The sequence below is a fragment of the Terrapene carolina genome, unplaced genomic scaffold, assembly GCF_002925995.2.
Source record: "Terrapene carolina triunguis isolate 2854851 unplaced genomic scaffold, T_m_triunguis-2.0 Scaffold198, whole genome shotgun sequence".
NCBI classification, from domain to species: domain Eukaryota; kingdom Metazoa; phylum Chordata; order Testudines; family Emydidae; genus Terrapene; species Terrapene triunguis.
The window spans coordinates 3,851,576-3,873,562 of record NW_020664549.1 but is presented as its reverse complement, the minus strand read 5'-3'; the positions used below and the strand labels follow the sequence as shown (position 1 = coordinate 3,873,562).

At 48.1% G+C, this 21,987-nt stretch overlaps 1 protein-coding gene across 3 annotated transcripts in view; it reads right to left on the bottom strand.

The window, feature by feature from the left end:
• LOC113407120 (fibroblast growth factor receptor substrate 3-like) overlaps positions 1-21,987 on the bottom strand; it is a 28,453-nt gene that overhangs the window by 4,307 nt on the left and 2,159 nt on the right. Inside the window, exons 1-7 of one of the 3 annotated variants that reach the window (XM_026655193.2) lie at positions 18,561-18,616; positions 11,246-11,383; positions 9,953-10,041; positions 8,979-9,165; positions 6,148-6,309; positions 5,399-5,556; positions 2,846-3,765 (exon numbers count right to left, since the gene is read on the bottom strand). In XM_026655193.2, the coding sequence (XP_026510978.1) occupies positions 2,846-3,765; positions 5,399-5,556; positions 6,148-6,309; positions 8,979-9,165; positions 9,953-10,018 (1,493 nt within the window). In that variant the 5' untranslated portion in view covers positions 10,019-10,041; positions 11,246-11,383; positions 18,561-18,616. Of the gene's footprint in view, positions 1-2,401; positions 3,766-5,398; positions 5,557-6,147; positions 6,310-8,978; positions 9,166-9,952; positions 10,042-11,245; positions 11,384-18,560; positions 18,617-21,987 lie in introns of those variants that run through there. The other 2 variants (XM_029912305.1, XM_026655195.2) reach the window with 2 other exon arrangements.

The following is a 21,987-nucleotide window of genomic DNA, read 5'->3' as shown; positions in this document are numbered from 1 at the left end:
AACCTGTTAGATCAATACATTTGCTACAGACCAATGAGGAAGTGATAAAGGTATTAGAGGACTTGATTTACTGCTGTGGATGTGTGCCAGGTTCCCCACATCCCTAGTCATAACAACACTAAGCTAGATAGTTCATCATGCCAAATGCTAGCAACAAATTCCTAGAATAGACCCTGATCCGGGCTGCAAGTGAAGTCAATGGAAGGATTCAGCAGACTTCAGTGAGTGCTGGATTGGTCCAATGAAGCACTATAATAGGTAACAACATTTGCCCATAAAAGGGCAATTCAAAGCCCACCGAAGACAGTGGGAGTCTTTCCACTGACTTCGATGGGCTTTGGATCAGGGCCTACATGAATACAGATACATTAATACAGTGCATCTGCAGCAACAGCTGCCATGTAACTCTAATATGTTCGTATTGTGACTTTTAAAGACATTCTGTCAAGATCAAGCACACATTTAACAAAACCTATATCCTGACTTGTTTTACAAATTTGTTTTTTTTTTTTTTTGCCTGGATGTTTTGCACATCTCAGCTGGGTGAGCAAAACTAGACAAGTCAATTTAAATTCAGCAGTTAGTCAGTTTCAGCTAAAGATTCTCAGGCATTGTCCAGTGCTGTAATGTCTGAGATGCAAAAGCTACAACGGAGGGTGATGTTTAACCCTTAAAAAAAAAGCCTCTTCATTGAGATTGTTCATGAAAATATTTTTATACAGTTACTTAAAAAAAAAAAAATTCTTCCTCACTCCCAATGAAACCTAAATGTGGGGCATAAACTACGTGACAGTTTCCCTATAAATAAAGTCAGTTCACATATTAAAAATAATTAGCTTCTGTTATAGAACAAAAATAAGAGCTGGACTGAAGCCTGGAAGACAAGAGGTCAAAGGCTTGCCAAAACTCACTCACTTCTGAAGGTGGTGGTGGTGTTTGGTATTTGTAATGCAGACACCAAGCCAATGAGAAGAATCATAACTCTACAAATGGGGAGGAGTTCCTGACCTAAGGGTAAAGAGATTATATGGATACCCATCAGCTTTACTTATTTGTAGGGCTTGGCTACATTCCTTGCCATTGCTCCTAAAAGACTCACTTTTCAAGGCAGCACTACAGCACCGAAAAGAAGTTGGGTTTGTTAGCGCTGGAAAGAATCTCAGAAATCGACAGATTATGCTTGTGACTGCCAGGGCCGAGATATAAGCAGATGAACCAGCTTTTCCCTTTCACTGACTCTAGTCTGTTAACATACCAATGGCAAGGACATCATAGGAAGGTTTGGATGGCTCGATTTGCCAACCCCGAGCGAGCTTTCAGAGAATTGGATGGCATGATTCCAATCCTGCAGAAGAGGGTGAGGGAGTTTCAAAACAATAAGGCAGAAGTGAATATAATTCCAAGAGCTCTTTTACGTCTCATAGAAATGAGAGGGAATAGCAAAGTGGAATCAGTGAATGCCTCATGCTGCAGAGATTGGTGTGGTCTGTAGCAAGTGAAACCATACACAGAATGTTATCATTGGAACATCCCACAGTGGAAGAGAAGTAGAACGTCACGCGCAAGTTTTTTCTTTTTTTTTCTTTTTTTTTTTTTACAGAAGGGCCTGATGGTTCACATCAAATTCAGCCCTGGGGGTAACTGGTTACAACCACTCAAAGCCAATGGAGTTACAGTAAAGCTCAATTTAGTCTTTTGAGTCTACAATACAAGGAAACGAGCCATGCATTTAGCCAAAACACTAGTCAATTATTTCACGTGGACTCAGCGAGGTATGCAGGAGTAGGCACTGCTCCTTAGATAGGACTCCAAGCTTGGTTGCCTCGCAGCTATGCTGACACTTCCATGTTTTCTGCAGTCACTCCCACCAGCCCAATATAGTGCATTCCAGGTAACTGAGCTTTGAGTCACAGCTACGCTTTCCCCATTTGTAGTTCCACAAAGCACCCTTTTCACCATATCATCCCCTCCCCCCCCCCGCCCCAAAAAAGGAGGTGAACACCAAGCGGATCCATTCCATGTTGCCACTGGCTTGGCACTTTTAACTTTGGTGCAAAAGAATGTTTACAAAATAAAATAAATAGATAGAAAAATAAAACAAATAAATAAACCGACAGCTGGAAAACATTTCTGAATATCCACAAAAAAGGCAGACAGATAAGTACACACCAAGGGCTCCCTGATCCCAAACCTCAAACTCCACTTGCATTCCCAGTCTTTCCCCCTGCTCCTAGGGGTTTGTTTGTTTTTTAAACACTCCCAATACTCTCTCCACCCCTCTCATAGAATCATAGAATATCAGGGTTGGAAGGGACCTCAGGAGGTCATCTAGTCCACCCCCCTGCTCAAGGCAGGACCAATCCCCAGTCAGATTTTTGCCCCAGATCCCTAAATGGCCCCCTCAAGGATTGAACTCACAACCCTGGGTTTAGCAGGCCAATGCTCAAACCACTGAGCTATCCTTCCCCCTGTCTTCTCTCCACATGGATGACATGAAAGCAGGGGGACTGACCCTGGTCCAGGAATGACCTGTTTACATTTATACTCCGCTTGGTGCCGTTTCGAATGCTGGCACCCCACAAAATAACTTAAATAAATAAATAAATAAATAAAGACCGTTTGCTGCTACTCTGCAAGGCTTTAGAAACAAATGACATGGGAGGAACGGAGAGAGGCAGGCAGACATTTGTAAAGTCCGCTTGCTGGAGCTATCCCAGGATGCTGTATTGAGCAATAGGGTTAACAGGGCGTGGGGGCAATAGAGAACGAAAGTCACGCTACACGATACACTGAAAGGCAAGTCCGAAAGCCACAATGCAGCGCTTGCACGCAGTGTTTCCCTTACAGAGGCAAGTCGGTGCTGTTATGCCGAGTTTTCCTTGAAGTCCCATCGTCTCTGGGCAGCGCTCTCTGCAAGTTGGACATGGCTGCTGTCTTCTTAAGGTCAATGACCGCGTAGGAGTCCATCCTGCTGGCTGGGTGGGCAGCAGGAAGCGGGGCGCAGGGCACCTGGAGGCTCTGGCGCCCCTTGTGGGGGTCAGCCTCCAGCTCCACCTGGATGTAGTTGAGCTGCCGCTGCTGCTCCGGGCAGGGCCGGCGGAAGTCGAAGCTGAAGACACTAGGTGTGCAGTTGTGGCGGTGCTGCAAGAAGTCATCCCGACGCAGGCCGCTGTGCAGTGCGGTGTTCTCCGAGTTCATGTAGTTTTGCAGGGGGTCACCTTCGTCCGGCTCGGGGTAGCCATTCGGAGAAGGAGTCAGCGTGTCCCCAGAGTCCTCGTCCTGCCGCAGCGGCTGGCACTCCCACACAGGAGGCAAGGAAGGCAGGTTCTCGTAGTGCAGCAGGGGTGTCCTGCGGTGAGAGCAGCTGTTTAAGCCCAGGTCCTCCCGGGTGAGTTTCAAGCGCCCGCCACGCCGAAGAGATGCGCCCCCAGCAGGCAGCAGGCCATTCACATTCTCATATACGCACCTGGGCACGAGGCACTCATCCTGGCACTCGTTGTTGTTGTTAGGGCCGCAGATGTGCCCCCCGCACTCCCGATAGTAACGGCAGGAGCTGTCACGTTTCACCATGTGCCTGTGAACTGGGGCAGGGCCCAGCACAAACTTCACCTCCCCCGGCTGCAGGAAGACCTGGGGGTTTCGGTCCTCCAGAGAGCAGCTGTGGTTCCCGTGCAGAAAAGGAGGGTGGACTTCAGGCAGCGAGTGCATGCAGTGCCGGCCCCTCATCTCCTCCTCGCCACTGGTTGTGTTCACATAGGTGTGGGACTGCAGGGAGAGAAGATGTGTTTTAGAGGCAGAGGGTGATGCTGGGGAGGGGGACAATGATAGGAAGAGATCAGAGCCAAAAATACAGGGGGGTGGGGGGTGGGATTGAGTGAGAGTACAGCTGAGAATGTGAGTGTGGAGAGTGAGGAGTCTGGCGGCTGATAAAGTGGGGGGGGAGGAGGAGGAGGAGTCTTGGTGGCTGAAAAAACTTGGAGGGGCTGTGTGCCGAGAAAGTGGGGAGTGAAACTTGGCCGAAAGGGATGCAGCTATGGTAAAATTATGTTTACACATCGACTGTTGCAAACCAAACACTCAGCACCTGGAGACAGGAATGAATTTTGTTTTCTCTCATGGATGTGAATTTAGTTTCTACGGGGCAGGATGAGCTGCATCTTTGCTCATCTAGAAACTGCCCTGAAGAACTGCAGTTATTTTAAAGGAGACATAATATGGCTCTAAAGCTTCCCCATTAGTCTGGCCTGATTTGGTTCTGCTCCTCCCTCCCATAACTCCCCAGCCTCTCTCTTAGGATCAGAGCCACTATTAATCAGGGGATTGACGTGTGGGCTCTCTGGGGTCTGAGGCCAGATCTACACTAGAAGTGCTCTGCTGGTATAGTTATACTGGTATTTTACACCAGCAAAGCGCTCCTAGTGTAGATGCAGCTTATAGCAGCAAAACTGTACTTTGCCAGTAAAGCTTATTCTAGCCCCTCCCCCTCAAAAAATGAACTATACCAGCAAAATTGCAGTTTTGCCAGTACAACGACATCTAGAGAAGGGGCTTCTGCCAGTACAGCTTTGTCAGCCAGGGATCATGCGTCATCACACCCCGACTGACACAGCCGTGCTGGCAAAAGTTTGTAGCACAGACTTGCCCTCACACAGGCTCCTTTCAAACATGAGCAACTTATGCACATGAGATGGTTTAAAACAAAATATCTATGACACGTTTTTAAACAGGTTTCAAGTTGAGTTCAAACTCTGGTGTGGAGCATATGAATTTCCATCTACACAAGGTGAGATATCTTCTTGAGTGGTCTATATAAAGTATCCTAGGACACAGAAATGACGTGAGGAAGGAGCCCACACCTGCCTAGGTTTGTGTGACTCTGAAGCACCAGCTATCAGACAGTGATGGAGACAAGACACTGGGTGTAATGGACTGATCTGGTATGATAAATCTTATGAGCCTAAACACAGAGAACAAAGATCAGCTGCCCAAGCAGTGTAGTGGTAGCACAACACCATGCAAGGGTCTGAGTTTCGGTATCCAGCCTAGAGTTTAGCTTGGGGCTGGTAGAGATGTGGAAGCAGCACATACAGTTTCAGGAGGGAATTGCATGCTGCTGTCAAACAAGGGGCAGATCATTACTGATGGCCTGGGGAAGCTACACCCGGGGAAGCTACACCCGGGGAAGCTACCCAGCGAGTAGTCACAGGGATGCAAATTTGCAACAGTGAAACTAAGTAAAACAGCCAAGAAGGAGCAACTGACAAGGTAAGAGGGTCTCTGGGCTTCCTTAACATTGAGCAGATGCATGAGCCTAGCACCCCACAAGAATCCTAGAAGAGAAGGAGAAGACATGTTATGAGTTCCCTGCAGCAATGGAGATCAGGAGACCTGGGCTTACCTGTTCATCCGGCCCAATGAGGGCATGTGTGGAGTCCTCCCCAATGGAGGAGTGTCTCAAGCTGTTCATGGAAGGGTGTCGGGCCGTGGAGTAGGATGGGGCTTCCCCAGGGAAGCTGTGGAATCCATTGGGGAACCCTGGAACAGTGTATCCCAGAGCTGGGGGGAGAATTCAGAGAGACGTGCTTGAGAGCCAGAGCATCACACTGGCCTTGCGTACAGATGCGGCTGCATCTGCACCATGGGCCAGCTTCTCAAAGGGCCTTATTAAACAGACGTGCTGGAAAGGCAGAGCCTGCTTGGCGGGGAAAGGCTCCTACCATGTGTACGCCTGTTGTAAATATGCAGGCTAGGCCCCCCAGGTTAAATTTACCAGCACTTAAGTCACGTCTATGAAAGTGAGAAACAAACACACATTCTTCTAGTTGAGGTTTCCCTCAGGAGCCCGCTGATCCCTAAAGAGGCCACTTGGCAGGCCTCCAGCTGGAATCCAACTGGAGTCGGAGAATGAGGTTGATATTTGCAGCTTTTGTTCCCATTTCCTTGGGAACAAGGTATCACATCTGCAAACGAGTGGGGCTTTAAGCATGCTGCACAGAACATACGTGGACTCGAGGGCCCAGCTCAGAGGCCAGACAGCTCACATCAGCTGCTTGGGGGAATGTAGCCTTGGCTGGGAGACCAGCACCCAACACAGAGATAAACTTGGACAAACTTCCTCTACCCTACCTAGTACTCTGGAAGCCTTACCGTTGGTTGTCTGGGGTGTCCGGGATAGCTCCAGCTCAGTGGAGTGATTGCCCCTAGTCATGATGACTGGCTCCTCCACCACATTGATACTATTACACTGCATCAGGTCCTGCAGCAGGTTAAAGATCTCCTCCGCCCTTGAACACTTGAAGGCAAATATCCCTGTGCAAATACAAAGACGGGGGGTGGGGAGAGATGAGTACAATCTTAGTTTAGTAAGAGTGTAGTCTAGTCCTTGGAAAGCAACAAAATGTAAAATCTGACTGAAAAGGGTTTCTGTTTAACACAACACAATTAACCTGGGGAACTCACTGTCACAGGATAAGGTCACGAGCTTGGCAGGATTCAAAAAGAGATTAGACATTTATATAGGTAATGGAAATAGTCACCCTTCCATTAGATAGTACACACATTTGTAAGAGGTATAAACCCTCATGCTTCAGGGTACAAGTCAGGGTACAAGTCACATACTAAATGTCCGGGGTTAGGAAGTAATTTTCTCTATACGCCCGTTGTTACACATTATGAAGCTTCTTCCATTTTCCTCTAAAGCTCATGGTGTGAGACAATATTTCAAACAGGATACTAAATTAAATTGACAACTCGTCTGAGCTTGTTGGGCAAGCCCTGTATTTCTCTACACACAAATTTATGATTTACAGGGAAATATTTTGTAAGATATTGTCAATATTTAAACACCCCCGAGGCGATATTTCTGTATAGTGTATCCTGTTGTTACATCACCAGAAATATAACACCACCATTGCTAGTTGATCCATGAATTGGTGTATCTAATGCCAACTTTACATTACTTAACTCTGCTGGAGATAAGAATGGTATACTGGGTGACAGATGAGATTCTTCACCTGTAATTTCCGTTCTTTCATTTTACCTGGGGCCCGATCCAACTCCCATTGTCAATGAAGTCTTTCCATTGACTCTAATGGGAATTGGATTGGGCACGCGGAATGCATGTGGAAGAGAGGGGCAACTGCACTCCACTTTTAAAATGTATCAAAATAAACGGTGGCTCCCCAGATAAATAGTTTGACCAATAGCCAACGTGTGCAGAACTAACCAATCACATGCTGGTGCGCACACACATGAATGCACAAAAGCCATAGCAACAAGGACAACAGCATGGCAACAACTGCTGCTACTCTGAAGAAAAATTTGAAAAATATTGTTGCCAGAAAATATATGCATCTGTCTTATTCACTGGGGCTAGGGAGGAATGATCCAAATAAAATCAATTAAGTGAGAAAGTCTCCTTTGAGCAGGAAAAGAACCAGAGGAAATGTACGCAGATCAAAACAGTATGGCTTCCATACAATTTATCTTTGCATATAGAGGACATGGATGACTTATCCTGTGCCCTCTGAAAGCTCTCTTTGTAGGTGAAGAGTGAATGACTCTACCCTATCTGTGCTATCTAGAGCTCCGTAGAAAACCCAAGTAAACGTAACAGCATTCCAACGACTGATCTGAATCCTGCAAAAGGCAAAATAGACACACACAAAAAGCCACAGGTCCCACCCTGCTGACAACCGATAAGCATGGAATTCCACTAAAGGCAAATCCTATTTATATAAATATTATAAAAGAGTAGCACACAGCATTGTAAATGCACACAGTACTTTATAAACAGACGCAGAACAGTGATGTGGACTTTATTCAGATATCAGAGGACTTTTCAACACACGATGCTAATTGGGGGACATAACCTGTTTTTTTTTTCCTTTTGCTGTGTGCCAAGAATATGCTCATCTCTTTACAAGTAATATACAGATAGCCCTTATGCCAAGAAACTTACAGTTTAACAGGCAGCATGGAATAGTGAGAATCAGGAAACGTAGGCTCTATTCCCAGCTCTGCCACTGACTGAATGGGGTGTTCTTGGGTGAGTCATGTCATCTCTGTGCCTCAGTTTCCCCATATGTAAAAAATGGGGCACTTTTGGAACTACCCTCCCCCCACCTTGCAAAGTGCTGCAGGATCAATTGATAAAAAGCAGTAAACGTAGTAGTACTGCTAAACAAGGCAGATAGAGAAGACAGAATGCACTGGAAAGACCAGAACAGAGGAGGACAGGATTTTTTAAAAACTAACATTGACTCACTTTTTTGGGTCATTGTGGAACAAGCAAGCCTTTTAGAAGGGACCTAAACGAAGACAGAGCAGAGGCTTGGCAGACAGTAGTACAGAGGACATAGATGACGACATGCATTGAAAAGCAAATATCTGAAGTTGAAACATGCCTAGGAAACCAGAGCCAACAGCCTCATCCTTGCAAAAAGCACCTTGGGGGACCTTGGGGTCACATCCCATAGAAAGGTGGCATTTCTAGCACCTCCTCAGTACCAACACAGAAGAGTAAGCCCACAGAATCACTAACTTCTTCTGCCACCTGGATTTTCCTTAATGGTCTCTGATCCAATTGAAACCCCACTCCAAAACTGCTTACCTTAAGATATAATGAGAGCCAATTCTAGATGTGTTTCTCCATGCTGTGCATTAATAAGGCAATAGCCTAATTACTTTAAGTCTATAAATATAAACAAGTGAGCCACAATAAGCCACAAGAGTGATACCACATGATGGCTCTGCCCTCAGTCACAAGCTTCCAACATTAATGCCTTAATTGGGAGTATTAAATGCACATGCAAACACACTACAGTACCCTAGAGGTGTGCTATCGCTTGTGCATGTGAAGCAGGGTATAAAGCAGGTTTCCCATACGTAATAAGCAGGGGAGAAATCAGCACCAAGCAGTTACAGCATTCTGCAAGTGAAAGTTTTAGACAGGTTTGTTCCCCCAAAAGGCACAACACCTTGTCCGGTCTGGCAGCGGCGTCCGCTCTCGAAGGAGAAGAGGTTGGAGTCATAGCCATAGCGGCGCAGGCAAAGGTACGGCCACCTGACAGCATCGCGCTTGTGTGTGTGCAAGATGAGCTCCATCTGCGTTAGCTCCATAATCCCAGATCCCAGCGCGTTACCCTCATCATCCACATTTGTTACCTGCAGAGGCAACAAAGCTCACATCAGGAGGCTCAACACAGGAGATGTGACAGATGTAAGTTTGCCTGGAAGCCCCAGCACTCTCTCCCTTGACTCATTAACATGCCTTGCTCTTGGATGATAGGGGGAGGTCATTTGGGTGTGAATTCATTGCTGGTGAAAGGTGTGACATGGACAGCCCTGAAGACTGTAGCCCCACACCAGCTCAGCTAATGTGCCTCAACACAGGCGTGGGGGGGGGGGGGGGGAGACACCCTTGAGTGGGAAGAGGAGAGTTCAGTCTCTCTCCAATTCTTGGCCTCTCTGCTAAGACTGTCAAATGGTTCACCACTGCCGGCTGTGCTGGTGCTTTTACAATGTGGAGACCTGTTTACAGTCAATTAGGCTGAAACGCACGGACGCATTTCACACAAGCCACCAAATAGCTACCACATGGTGATAACTTTTGATGCCCACTGACTTGGGCCCAATTTGAAAGGTTCCACAACACGTGAGCCATCTAATTTTCCCTTCTCATTGCATCTGTTTCTTCTCTGGCACTGGGAGATTGAATCTCGATGCCAATGCAAATCCTTCTACAAGACAGAGGGTGGAACCAGCAAGCAGGGGATTCCCTGCTTAAAAATTAGCAACACATTTGCAAATCTTTCCCTATAGAAGAATTTCCCCATAAGAGAAAGGGCTTTAATGCGTAGGTTCCATGAAATTTGGATTGTACTTTGCAGGCCTTGATTCCCAGTGGTTGCTGTCAATTGCAGAGCTTTCCCTCTAGGATAAAGGGTATTACCTTAAACTTGGTGGGGTGGTTGTCTGGGACACTGTCTCTGCACAGGTAGCTGTAGCAGCTCCCCATGACGTTAGCATACCAGGTGAGCCCTAAAGGGAGGGTGCGGGAGAAAAAAAAAAAAAAACAGAGGATAAAGGCACAATTTCATTTGCGTTTTTGATCCGTAATTATTGTTTCATCCCAACCAATGACCCAGGCTTTTAGAGTGGTGGAGCAAAGGCAGGGATGGCTCAGTGGAGCCCTGGAAGTGTACTGGACGTTAAATGCCCTCAAAGAAGGGGGGAGTGGGTATGCATGCCAGGGCGCAATGCCACAGGCAGGCCACACAGTGCACATACACACCACCAGGGAATTTTTCTAATAGAAGAATATTTTCACGGAGCAACTAACAGCAAATGTGATACAATGGGGCTACGGAAGCTGTTCATAAAACAAAGTTACTCTGGAGTTTTGGCACCAACTACCCATTTTATGACTAATCACAATGAGGAAGGATTCCTTAAGCACTAGCCAGGTCTACACTAGGAGTGTTTCACCAGTATAGCTAACCCGGGAGGGTATAGCAGCAAAGCACTCCTTGTGTGGAAATAGCTTATACAAGCGAAAGCACAATCTTACCACTATAACTATGTCTAGGCTAGAGATCACAACCCTGACCAACAAAGCCATGCCAGCAAGAGTTTGTAGTGTAGATCAGCGGTTCTCAACCGTTTCGGGCTCAAGACCCATTCGTAAATGTTTATGGCCTGTTGTAAATAGTCTGGGGGTGGAGGCCCTGAAGGGTTTCGGTCAGGTCCTGCCCAGCACTCACCCCACAGCGGCAGCCCCTGCAGCTGCTGTGCTGGGTGGGGCTAGCTGGCCTTGGATCTCAGCTCTGGACATTTCAACCTTCAGGGTTGCAGCGCCACCAGATTTGGCCCCGCCCCGCCCCCCTGACTTGATCCAAATTAACATGAGTGGAGTTGTGACCTGGCTCATGGGGTTGCAGTGCCACTCACTCAAATTTGTCCTATCCGGACTCCCGTCATCACGATGGCTGGGCCAAACCTGAGTGTCGCTCAGACCCCAGGAGTTGCGGTGCCTGGAGCAGGGAGGCGGGCCCAGCCAGTCCTGTGGGACAGGAGCCAAAGGAGCTGCCACGCAACCCTTTGAAACATTCTGGCGACCCAATTTTGGGTCTCGACCCCCAGGTTGAGAAACGCTGGTGTAGACCTAGCCCTTGTGCAGTGCCTTTGAGATAATCCATGAGGACAGAAGAAAGTTCGTAACTCTTTAGTCTCACTTGATTCTTACCCAGTTGAGGCCATTAGGTGGTTTTTTGAGGGCGGGGAGGGATTCCCACTTTATTCCCACAGTCCTCTGCTGAGTGTCATGGTAACCAGGATGTCAAGAAGTCACCTAGAGTTCCGTAGAAACTGTCCCATGTTTCACCTGACAAGAATCCAATCAAAGAGATTGGCAGAGAAAAGAAAGACAGAGAGCTAGATTTTTATCATATCTCTATTAATCTTTCTAAAAAGAAAAGAAAAACATAAATTAAAGCAATAATTTATAAATGTAAGTTTATGTAACACACTGCATGGACAAATCCAGTGGGGACCTGACAAGTAAAACACACTTTGGGGGTAAATTAGAATGTAGGTGTAAACAGATCAATCCAGAACTCACTAGGTGAGCAAAATGAGAGGTAGGTCAACAGGAAATGCAACTAGCATTTGCTAACTCCCTCCTATTGGCTGCTTTTTCCCCCACATCCCTCTCTTGGTTTGTAAGTTACACTTCCTTTGCCAGTTCAGCACAAGGTACCCTACTTTGCCACTTACATCTATTTTCCACCCAACAAATGTCATTCCTGAACTAGGCACAAACGTTCATGGGAGTTGCACTATTTACAGCAGAATGAACAAGGCCTGCAAAGCATTTTCAACAACACACCAAATATGTGTGCAGCTATTAAGGAATTAGCTCAACGCCGTTCATAAATGAAGTGGGGCTGGAAATGAAGATGGACAAATGAAATTTCAGACAAAGATCACAAGCAACTTTCTTTTCACTGGGCAATTTTGGACAACTAATCTCCAGAAATAAGGCAAATTTTGTCTCATTATGGGATCCCGATCCATTACTGGGCCTCCAAGGCACTACTGCAATATAAATAAATTATAATACTAGTAATTAGCATCAAAGATACTAGAAATCACATGTATCTGATGCTTTAGGAATCTGTATGCATCTGAATTAGACAGAAGGTTCCTAACAAGGTTCAGAGAGCAAGAAGCTATAGAAGCCAATGGGCAAATAACACAATAGCTATTCTATTTTGGATCATAAAAGGAACAAATTCCAGATATACACAAAACTAAACAACTATTCGGTACTTTTCAGAGAATGCAAGTGCTCTGTGTACAGGAAATGCACATACTAGTAATAGGAAAAACTGGCATTACAGACTTTAGTTTACTGAACTCAAAGTCAACTCGGGGCACCAGAATCAGAACCAGTCACTAACAAAGGACGCACTGTGTTAATTATCTAGTAGTCCAAGGAACGAGAGAGTAAAACTGTACGGATAACTAGCCTGACATTACAAGAGTAAATGAAATGAAGATGCTATTGAAAATTTCAAGCTCTGGCACATAACAATCAGTTTCATCATCAGTCACACCAGCTTAGCAAGAGTTCAGAGACAAAGATGATTCTCTTGGGCAAAAGCAGTATCCTCACGCCCACATGTATAGGTTGTGGCAGTGACCATGTATAGCTAGCACATTTTGACCATTACAGTAACAAATATCATCTTATTTGCCTCCACTGTACATAACTCTGTCAGACTTGATTCTGCTCTTTCTCCTTCCTTATCCATACCTGGGTATCTCTCCATCACACCTCAAACACTGCCTCTGTCTGCCACTGCCCCAGTCCTACCTCTGATGAATCCTCATCCAGATCTTAAGCCTGATCTACACTTAAAACTTGACATAGCTACAGCACTGACACCCCTGAGCTCTGCAGTTCTACTGACCTAAACCCCCAGTGTAGATGCGGAAGCATTCTTCTGTCGACTAGCTACTATTGCTCAAGGAGGTGGAGTTACTACATTGATGGAAAAAACCCTTCTGTCACTGCAGCGTACATCTATTCTCCAGGATTGCAGCAGTGTAGCTGCAGCACCAGTTATGCCACTGTAGAGTACACACGCCTTAAGTGTCTTCTCATCTTCATTATTACAATGACCTTCTCAATGGCTTTTCTTTGTCCCAGCTCCCCCAACTCCAGAAAATGCAATATTCTGCAGCCTGCGTTCTTACAACCAATGCAATCACATCATCCTCAACCCTGAATAACTCCATAGGTTCATGACTCACTTCAAAATTGGCCTCTTTGTTTGTAAAACCCTTCATGAACTTGCTCCAGCAAACCTCACAGACTTTGCCCACTAATCTAGCATCAGCCTCCTCTCTGCCTTTCAACTAATCTGGTCACTGCTGGCACAAGGAGCCTTCTCTTCTACAACACCTGCCATTACCAACATCCTCTCCCCCCCGCCCTCCCACTATATCAATTCTCCATCCTATTTTAAATCTCAGTAGAAAACTTCAACTTTTTCCTTTGCCTCTTTGTTTTTCTCTCCCTCTACTAGTATTTCTGTCACTCAGTTCTTTGGCTCTGTAAAATGTTTGGGATAGAGTGTTATGGGCTTCCACTGAAAGGCTGTAAGGCTCAGAACTGAGGAAACGAGATTATAAAACTACACATTTAATGATCTTTGGAGATTCCCTAGTCAACTAGTCATTGCAGACAATGCCTTGTTGCTGACGATTTTAGTTGTATCCATTTGATGCAGATACCTAGATTCTTAAGACTCTACTCTTCAACGAGCAATCCTTTGAAAACATGCCTTTTTCTGACTATGCTACACATCCAGAGAATATCCTAGTTAACCAAGCACCCTCCTTATTTACTGCCTGCCTACATACTGTAAACACTAAAGTGCTTCAAAGCTCTTTCTGAGCTCCCATCATCCAGATCCCTTTGCCCACACCAGCTGCTCCAGTCATCTGCTGAAATCCCCCATAGCCTATACACAAGCGAAGCAAAATGCTGCTATCCTTTGTTAAAGGCCCAGACGTCAGTTGTGTCTTTGGCATATAAATATCTACAATGCCATTTCTCATGGTTTCTTGCTCACCATGCTTAATTGGCTTTCGGGGGGAAATGAAACCAGCTAGCAGTCCTAGCCCTATGCACACCTGTGACTGCCTGGGTCAGTGACAGTGTGTCTATACTGTAGCTGGAAATGTGCCTCCCAACCCCTCCGAGCCAAGCTCTGCTTGAGTTAGCATGCTAAAAATAGCAAGCTGGACAGCTGCGCCAAGGTAGCAGCTTGGGCTACCCACCCCAGCTCGTACCCACAGGGTCGGGAGGATTTGGACGCAGGTAGCTACCCAGAATTGCTACCCGTGCTGCGCTATTCCCACTGCTATTTTTAACACATTAGCTCAGGCAGAGCTAGCACCCCCGGCTGGGAGACTCTCTCCCAGCTACATACCCTAACGTGAGAACTGCCTACAGCCAAGGGATGGGAGTATTCTCAAAAAGATACAAGGTTCCATGGTTGTCAAAAGGCCTAAGGCAGGTTATATATCATTTCCTATCTTATTGTGAGGGATAGATTCTGAAATCACAGCTGGCAAATTTTCTTGTGATACTCCTGTCACCTTTCAATAAAGGTGGAGATTTTCAAATGCACAAAATGGGGACTGGGCACCTAACTCCCATTAACTTTCCATGGAAGTTGGATGCCTAACTCCTGTTTCTACCTTAGAAAATATCTTCTAAGTGTTTTTTAAAAACTAAGGAAAGGAAAGTCATCCACATACAAAACTCCATCCTCTCCAGCTCATATCTCGGTTCTTCTTATTGAGTGTCTGGGTGCATAGCTCAACTCTTGGATTCCCTTTGGCTTACCAAGGGTGTGAATTTGGTGGTCACCTCCAAAACTCTGACAGCACCAAACACCCTCCAGCACTATAATTCACAATAGTGCTTTCACCTCCTCCTTTTGTAATCTCTTCCTGTGTTTTTCATATTTATGTTTTTGAGAAATGTGGGTTAAAAACAATCATGTGAAATGACGACATAGCTCCTTTTTCTGGGAGGGTGGCAGATGAGAAATAATCTAATCTTCATTTTAGAATGACATTTTTTAAAGTTTTACACAAAGATGACAATTTTAGGCAGAGGCCGATAATTTCTCCAAGGAGCTTACAAATAAAAATGCACTTCTAACTCAAATGAGCTGATATGCACTGTGTATTGCATCTCCAATGCTAATCTACTGCACTGCTTTGTTCTGTTTCCAAAATGATTAAAGACCCTATGTTTATGTGCAACACACAGGTGGGGAGCGCCGATCACTCCTCATTAGCAGCAGTGGATGCATAACACCAAATTGAAAGCTTTTGGTTTTCAAGCTGACTGACAGCCAGTATTGTACATGTGAGTGAATACCCTTCCAATTGGCACGACACTACCAGCAGAGACCATGTTAAGACAGATACCTGCCCTGGAGCGAAATGTTAATAAGACACAGACTTTCAGGAGTCTTTAACCCCTATTTATTGTGTCTTCAAATCCCAATCTGGAGATTGCCCACCCTGTGGGTATGTCTACATTGCAATCTTGCCTGCCAACTGCAGCGCGGACGCAGCCTGCGTGAAAGGCAATGCCTAATCCAGCCATTTGTATCTGGAAACAAGGCACACATCACTCCCAAGTTCAAAAATTATCACTGCCTTCCTATCCATTAGAATTCAGATCCAAACCTCCCTGTGAGTCTTCATGCTCCTCCATGGACTCCCCCAAACTTGAATTTATCTCTAATTGACAGTTTTCTTCCGCTCCCTGAATATCTCACATTTCTGTCCAACATTCCCTGTTTCTCCACAGCCAGTGGTAGAGACTCCTGTCCCCCTGTGCCCAACTCCTAAGAAGACTCATGTCCATCTAACGATCTGTTTAAAGCAGTATCCTGTACACCCCTACTTGCAAATTCCCATGTTCTGCTGGAATCTCATGTGCAAAGTTGCACAACTAGGGTTGCTAGGTCAAAAAGGGACCCTGGCGGCTCTGGTCAGTGGGCCATTAAAAACCTGGCTCCACGCAGCTGGCAGGCTCCCTACGCGGCTCCCGGAAGCAGCGACATGTCCCTCTGGCTCCTAGGCGGAGGGATGGCCAGGTGAGCTCCGTGCACTGCCCCCGCCCCGTGCGCCAGCTCCACAGCTCCCATTGGCCAGGAACCGCAACCAATGGGAGCTCCGAGGGCAGCGCCTGGGGCAGAGGCAGCGCACACTGCGCAGAGCCACCTAGGAGCCAGAGGGACATGTTGCCGCTTCCGGGGAGCCCCCCCGAGGTGAGCGCCACCCAGAGCCTGCTCCCTGCACCCCCTCCCACACCCCAAGTCCCTGCCCCAGCCTGGAGCCCCCTCCTGCACCCAAACTCTCTCCCACACCCCGCAACTGCTGCCACACCCCCATCCCCTGCCCCAGCCTGGAACCCCCTCCTGACTCAAACTCCTTCCCGGAGCCCACACCCCGCACACGCTCCCACACCCCAACCCCCTGCCCCAGCCCTAAACCCTCTCCTGTACCCAAACTCCCTCCCAGAGCCCACATCCAAACCCCCTACCCCAGCCCAGAGCCCCTCCCACACCCTGAATCCCTCATTTCTGTCCTCATCCCAGAGCCCACACCCCCAGCCGGAGCCTGCACCCCAACCCCTTGCCCCAGCCCAATGAAAATAAGCGACTGAGTGAGGGTGGGGGAGAGCAAGTGACAGAGGGAGGGGGATGGAGTGAGCAGGGGCGGGGCCTCAGAGACAGGCAAGGCAGGGGTGGAGTCTTGGAGAAGGGGCAGGGCGGGGGCAAGGCAAGGGTGTTCAGTTTTGTGCGATTAGAAAGTTGGCAATTCTCCCTTATGTGCAACACATCAGGGAGGCAAACACTGTTAATTACATGATTCAAAAAGCAAGAGATTTGAGCAATGAAGAGAGAACAGCAAAATTGCCCCTGGATGCCACCTTGCATGCAAAAAACGCCATTTGGCACAGGACGCCACCAAGTGCCACGGGACATAACCCACGACAAAACCCTTGGCACACAGCACAGTGCAGTCAATGAGCCCCTCAAATCCATGCTTGATCACACAAGCAACTAGCAAAACTACAGAGGCTTGGAGTGGTGAAAAAGTAGGGAAAGGGAAAGGTTTGTCCTATGCCAGTGTCCCAAGCCTGGCTTGGGAAGCAGGATGGATGCCCTAAAGCCCTGGTTTGCTAGGGCACTGTGTGGCAATTACAAAGGGGAAAAGAGGTGGCAGAGGGCTTTAAAGAGGGGGACCATTATATTAGTGATAGCACAAAATGAAACGATTGGCATGTGAGTGAGAAGGGATATTTAATGAGGGGATGCCAGGGCTCTTGGAGCATCAGGATAGGGATGGAAGGGATAGGGTAGCTGATGAAAGATGGACAGGTAAATCATGGGGGGGCTAGATAATGAGGGAAATGATATTAGGGGGAGGTGTGAGCTCTGTAAAGCAGTAAATTGAGGAGTAAGAAGGGGTAGTTTGGAGGTAGGAGCAGTGAAAGTGTACACGGGGTCAGTGGAAGAGGATAATGGGGGGTCAGTGCAGGAGGGGTCAGGGAGGGGATAACAGGGGGTCAATGCAGGAGGTGCTGGGGGGGTCACGGGATAACGGGGGGTCAGTGCAGGAGGCGCTGGGGAGGTCGGGAGAGGGGATAATGGGGCTGAGTGCAGGAGGTGCTGGGGGACTCAGGGGAAGGGAATAACGGGGTCAGTGCAGGAAGGATGGGGGTCAGAAGGAGTGGATGGGGGGGTTGGTGCAGGAGGGGTCAGGGGGAAGGGATAACGGTGGTTCAGTGCAGGAGGTGCTGGGGGGGTCAGGGGGAGGGGATAACGGGGGGTCAGTGTAGGAGGTGCTGTGGGGGTCAGAGGATAACAGGGGATCAGTGCAGGAGGGGTCGGGGGATAACAGGGGGTCAGTGCAGGAGGAGTCAGGGGGAAGGGATAATGGGTGGTCAGTGCAGGAGGGGTCGGGGGGGGTGAGGGGATAACAGGGGGTCAGTGCAGGAGGGGTCAGGGGGAGGAGATAACGAGGGGGTCAGTGCAGAAGGTGCTGGGGGGTCAGAGGGAGGGGATAACGGGGGGTCAGTGCAGGAGGTGCTGTGGGGGTCAGGGGATAACAAGGGATCAGTGGAGGGGGGATTTGGGGGGGTCAGGGGATAACAAGGAGTCAGTGCAGGGGGGTCAGAGGGAGGGGATAACGGGGGGTCAGTGCAGGAGGGACGGGGGGGTGACGGTGCTCGGGGGGGGTGACGGTGCCAGGGGAGCAGGGGCAGAAGCGGTCCCATAGGGGGTGCTAGGGGGACCCCTGGGGGAAGGTGCCGGCCGGGGCGGGCCCGGGGGGGGAGTGGGGAGGGGCCCCGGGGGGCGGGGCGGAGTGAGTAGGGGGGCCGGGAGGGGTCCCCGGGAGAGGGGAGGGGGCAGTGCGGGGGGGGCCTGAGAAGGGGGGGCGGGGCGGGGTCTCTGTACCTGCGGCGCTGCCCGGCCTCTGCCGTGCGGGCGCTGAGGGCCGGGCCCGCCCCGCCGGCCGGCGCCGTAGGGCCCCCGTTCGGGCTCCGGGACCCGCCAGCGCCGCCTCCCTCCCCCCACCCCAGCTCGGGCCGGGGCCGGGCCCGGACTCGGAGCCGCCGGGAGCAGCGAGTCCGGCAGCCGTAGCCTAGAGCGTCTCTCGCTGGGAGGACCCGAGAGGGAGGCGATGCGGCCGCTAGGTGGCGCTGGGGACACGCGGCTCCGGTCCTCTGGCGGGGGGCGGGGCTCCGAAGGGAGGCGGGGAGGGGGCGGGACCTTGGAGTGAGGAGGGGGAGGAGCTTAGCTGCGGGGTGGGGCCGTAGGGCTTCGGCGTGTGGGAGCTCTGGGACTGGGCAGAGTGAGGGGACTTGGGGTTTGGGGCAAGGGAGGGGCTCTGGGACAGGGGAGAGGGATCTGGCCCTGGGGGGCAGAGAAGGTGGGGGAGCTGGGGGCCATGGAGCTGGGGTATTTGGGGGGAAAAGGAGGGGAGCTGATCTTGAGTTAAAAATGTTTGCACCTAAAGAGAGAAAGCAGCTGGAGGAAGGGGCAGTGCAGTGTACAAACCCCACCCCACCCCACACTACACCCAGCTCATGCCACAACAATGTACATACAGCTCACACGCAGGCTCCTCCAACACAGACAAAACCCCATGTGCACTCCCACGCCATATACACAAAACAGCCAGTACTCCGTGCACACTAACCCCACACCACCCACGCCCGTGCAGACAGATCATCCCTTTCTTCTAGCAAACTATATTACCAGTCAAAAACCTCCCTTTATCCCCATGGATTTAGATGCAGTTAAAAGGTGTGTCCCTGTTTTTCCTCGCACATATATCCTGTTTATAGCTTTCAAATACCTACACACTCCAGTAGCTGCCTGTAATGTTGCAATATTAACATAAAAGAATAATTCATATTAATAATAGCTCATCCCCACATACCATGGTAAATGCCTACGGATTAGATAATATTAATTATATTTTTACAATATTCTTCACTTCCTGTACTAAACTGCTGTGTAGTATTGTTGTCTGCTATTAATCAGTTATCAGAAGTGGCTGTATTTTCCATGGATATATAGTGATGGCTGAATTGTGTGGTTTGTAAAATACTGGGGGCTCCTGTGTGATGAAAGATGCTGTAGAAATGCAAGGTGATGCCATGTATTAAATCCTAATTTGTTAGGCGTGTTCCCTGTAGTGGCAAAGTGCCCACACCTGGTCCATTACTCTGGCCCAATATTCAAAAAAGTGCTTTTTCCATTTTTTTGGTGGAAAGATTGCACATGGACAGAGAGACACACACAACAGATTTCCCAGGGCACTATGTCTTCTCCCCAGCCATTTATCTGCCATGTACAATATTCCCTGATTCAACTAAAGTAGCAAACGTACACACGCCAGCCAACTGTTGCCCTGTACCTGCTCACAATATCCCCATAACCTCTCAGAATAGAATTCCTGTTGCATGCAGTCTGAATGCATGAGATACAAATAATAATCATAATTAATAATGCTAGTGACAAGTAATTAAAGGTGGGCTTAACATGTTTTCCCTGACTTATGGACAGGGATCGTTCATGATTGAACTATCATTGAACATGATTGACATGGGGTTTGGAGGGAGGGATAGCTCAGTGGTTTGAGCATTGACCTGCTAAACCTAGGGTTGTGAGCTCAATCCTTGAGGGGGCCATTTAGGGATATGGGGCAAAAATCTGTGGGATGATTTAATTGGAGATTGGTCCTGCTTTGAGCAGGGGGTTGGACTAGATGATCTCCTGAGGTCCCTTCCAACCCTGATATTCTGTGATTGTTCTAGCCAACCCATTCTATAACTTCAGAGTTAAATGCTCTTCTGAAGTCAACAGGTGTAACAGAGAAGAATTTAATCCCGACCTCTGAGAGATCATGTGTGTTTATGTTTTAAACAGATTTGAACATGACTCAGACAAAATATCCTTGTCCACACCAGTCAGGGGAACTAATGTGAGACTTCTGCTGGCAACAGCAGTGATGGAAATTGCCTGTAGTTGGCATGCTTCTGATCCCCCAGTGACATTCACCCCCGCAGAGGGGGCCGTCTGAAGGCATATGTGCTACATGAGTCTTCAGAGTAGGGCATAATAAATCTGCAAAGCAGCTAATATGGTTCAAGACATACTACAGGGATGGTAGGGGGCTGCCTTGTGAGAGGGACAGTAGGGAGGCATTACTTACTAGGTCTGTACATCTGACAAATTACTTACATCTGTTATTCTTAAAGGTGCCACAGGACTCTCTGTTGCCTGTTAGCTATTTCTGTTTTGTCTATTAGCCTGTAACAATGCTATAGGCAGGAACTGCCTTTTGTGTTTTGTACAGCATTTGCCAACGGGGGCCCGGTTGCACTTGGAGCCTCCAGGCTCTTCTGGAGTACAAATAATAACAAACAGCACAGCGCTGTGAAAGGGTTGTGACTAAATGATTATATCTTCAGGGTTGTAGCACAGTTCCCTTAACGTGCTTAGAACACAGACTGGTTCTGTCTAGCGAGGCAGAATTTTTCGCGCTATGGTTGTGTTGTAATGTCTAGTCTTGTAGATGGGAGCTTAGGTGTGATTGAAATGCTTCCTTTTCTGTGTGAATAGACACAAATGACAGTGAGTGAATGAACAAGGAGAATGTAGAGGAGGCAGCAATTGTACAAATTGTGCGGAAAATACACAGAGAAAGTCAAGAAAGGCCCAGCAGCTCAACTGGACAAAGTCCATAACAGCAAGCAGTCGAGATAAAGCTGACACCAAACCCAAACACAGGAGATTAACTTTCACTGAGTACAAGTTGGTAGAATAGTTCCCTTTAGGACTCTGGTCTAGTTGAATGTGCCGGGGGATTGGAGCTCCTTTTAGAAAGCCATCCTGGGTGAATTGAGAGGGGTAGTATTCTTTGATACACACCTAGAGACTGGCATAGGTCTTTTTTTGTTGTTGTTTTTGACAGGTGGACAGCAAAGGAAATAAAATGCTATAGAACAGGAGTGAACAGATGTGATGACACATATAGGGTAGACTGGGGAGATCTCTTGCCGCCTCTGCTACTGACTGGCTGCGTGACGCTGGGCAAGTCACTTCACAGTCAGCAGCATCATTTGAGTTATTTGTGTTGCAGTAGTTCTTAGAGCCCCCAGCCCTTCTGCTAGGTGCAGTACAAACCAATAACACAAAGCCAATCTATGCCCCCAAAGACCTTCCAATGTAAGTATGAGACAACAGGTAATACAGCAAACAGAGGGGAACCCAAGGTATCAGTGAGACAATTATGATAAATGTGATTAACAGCAGTGAGGGCTCTCCAGCTGCCTAACCATTGTTCATGTCACTATTTTAGGCATCATGGCAG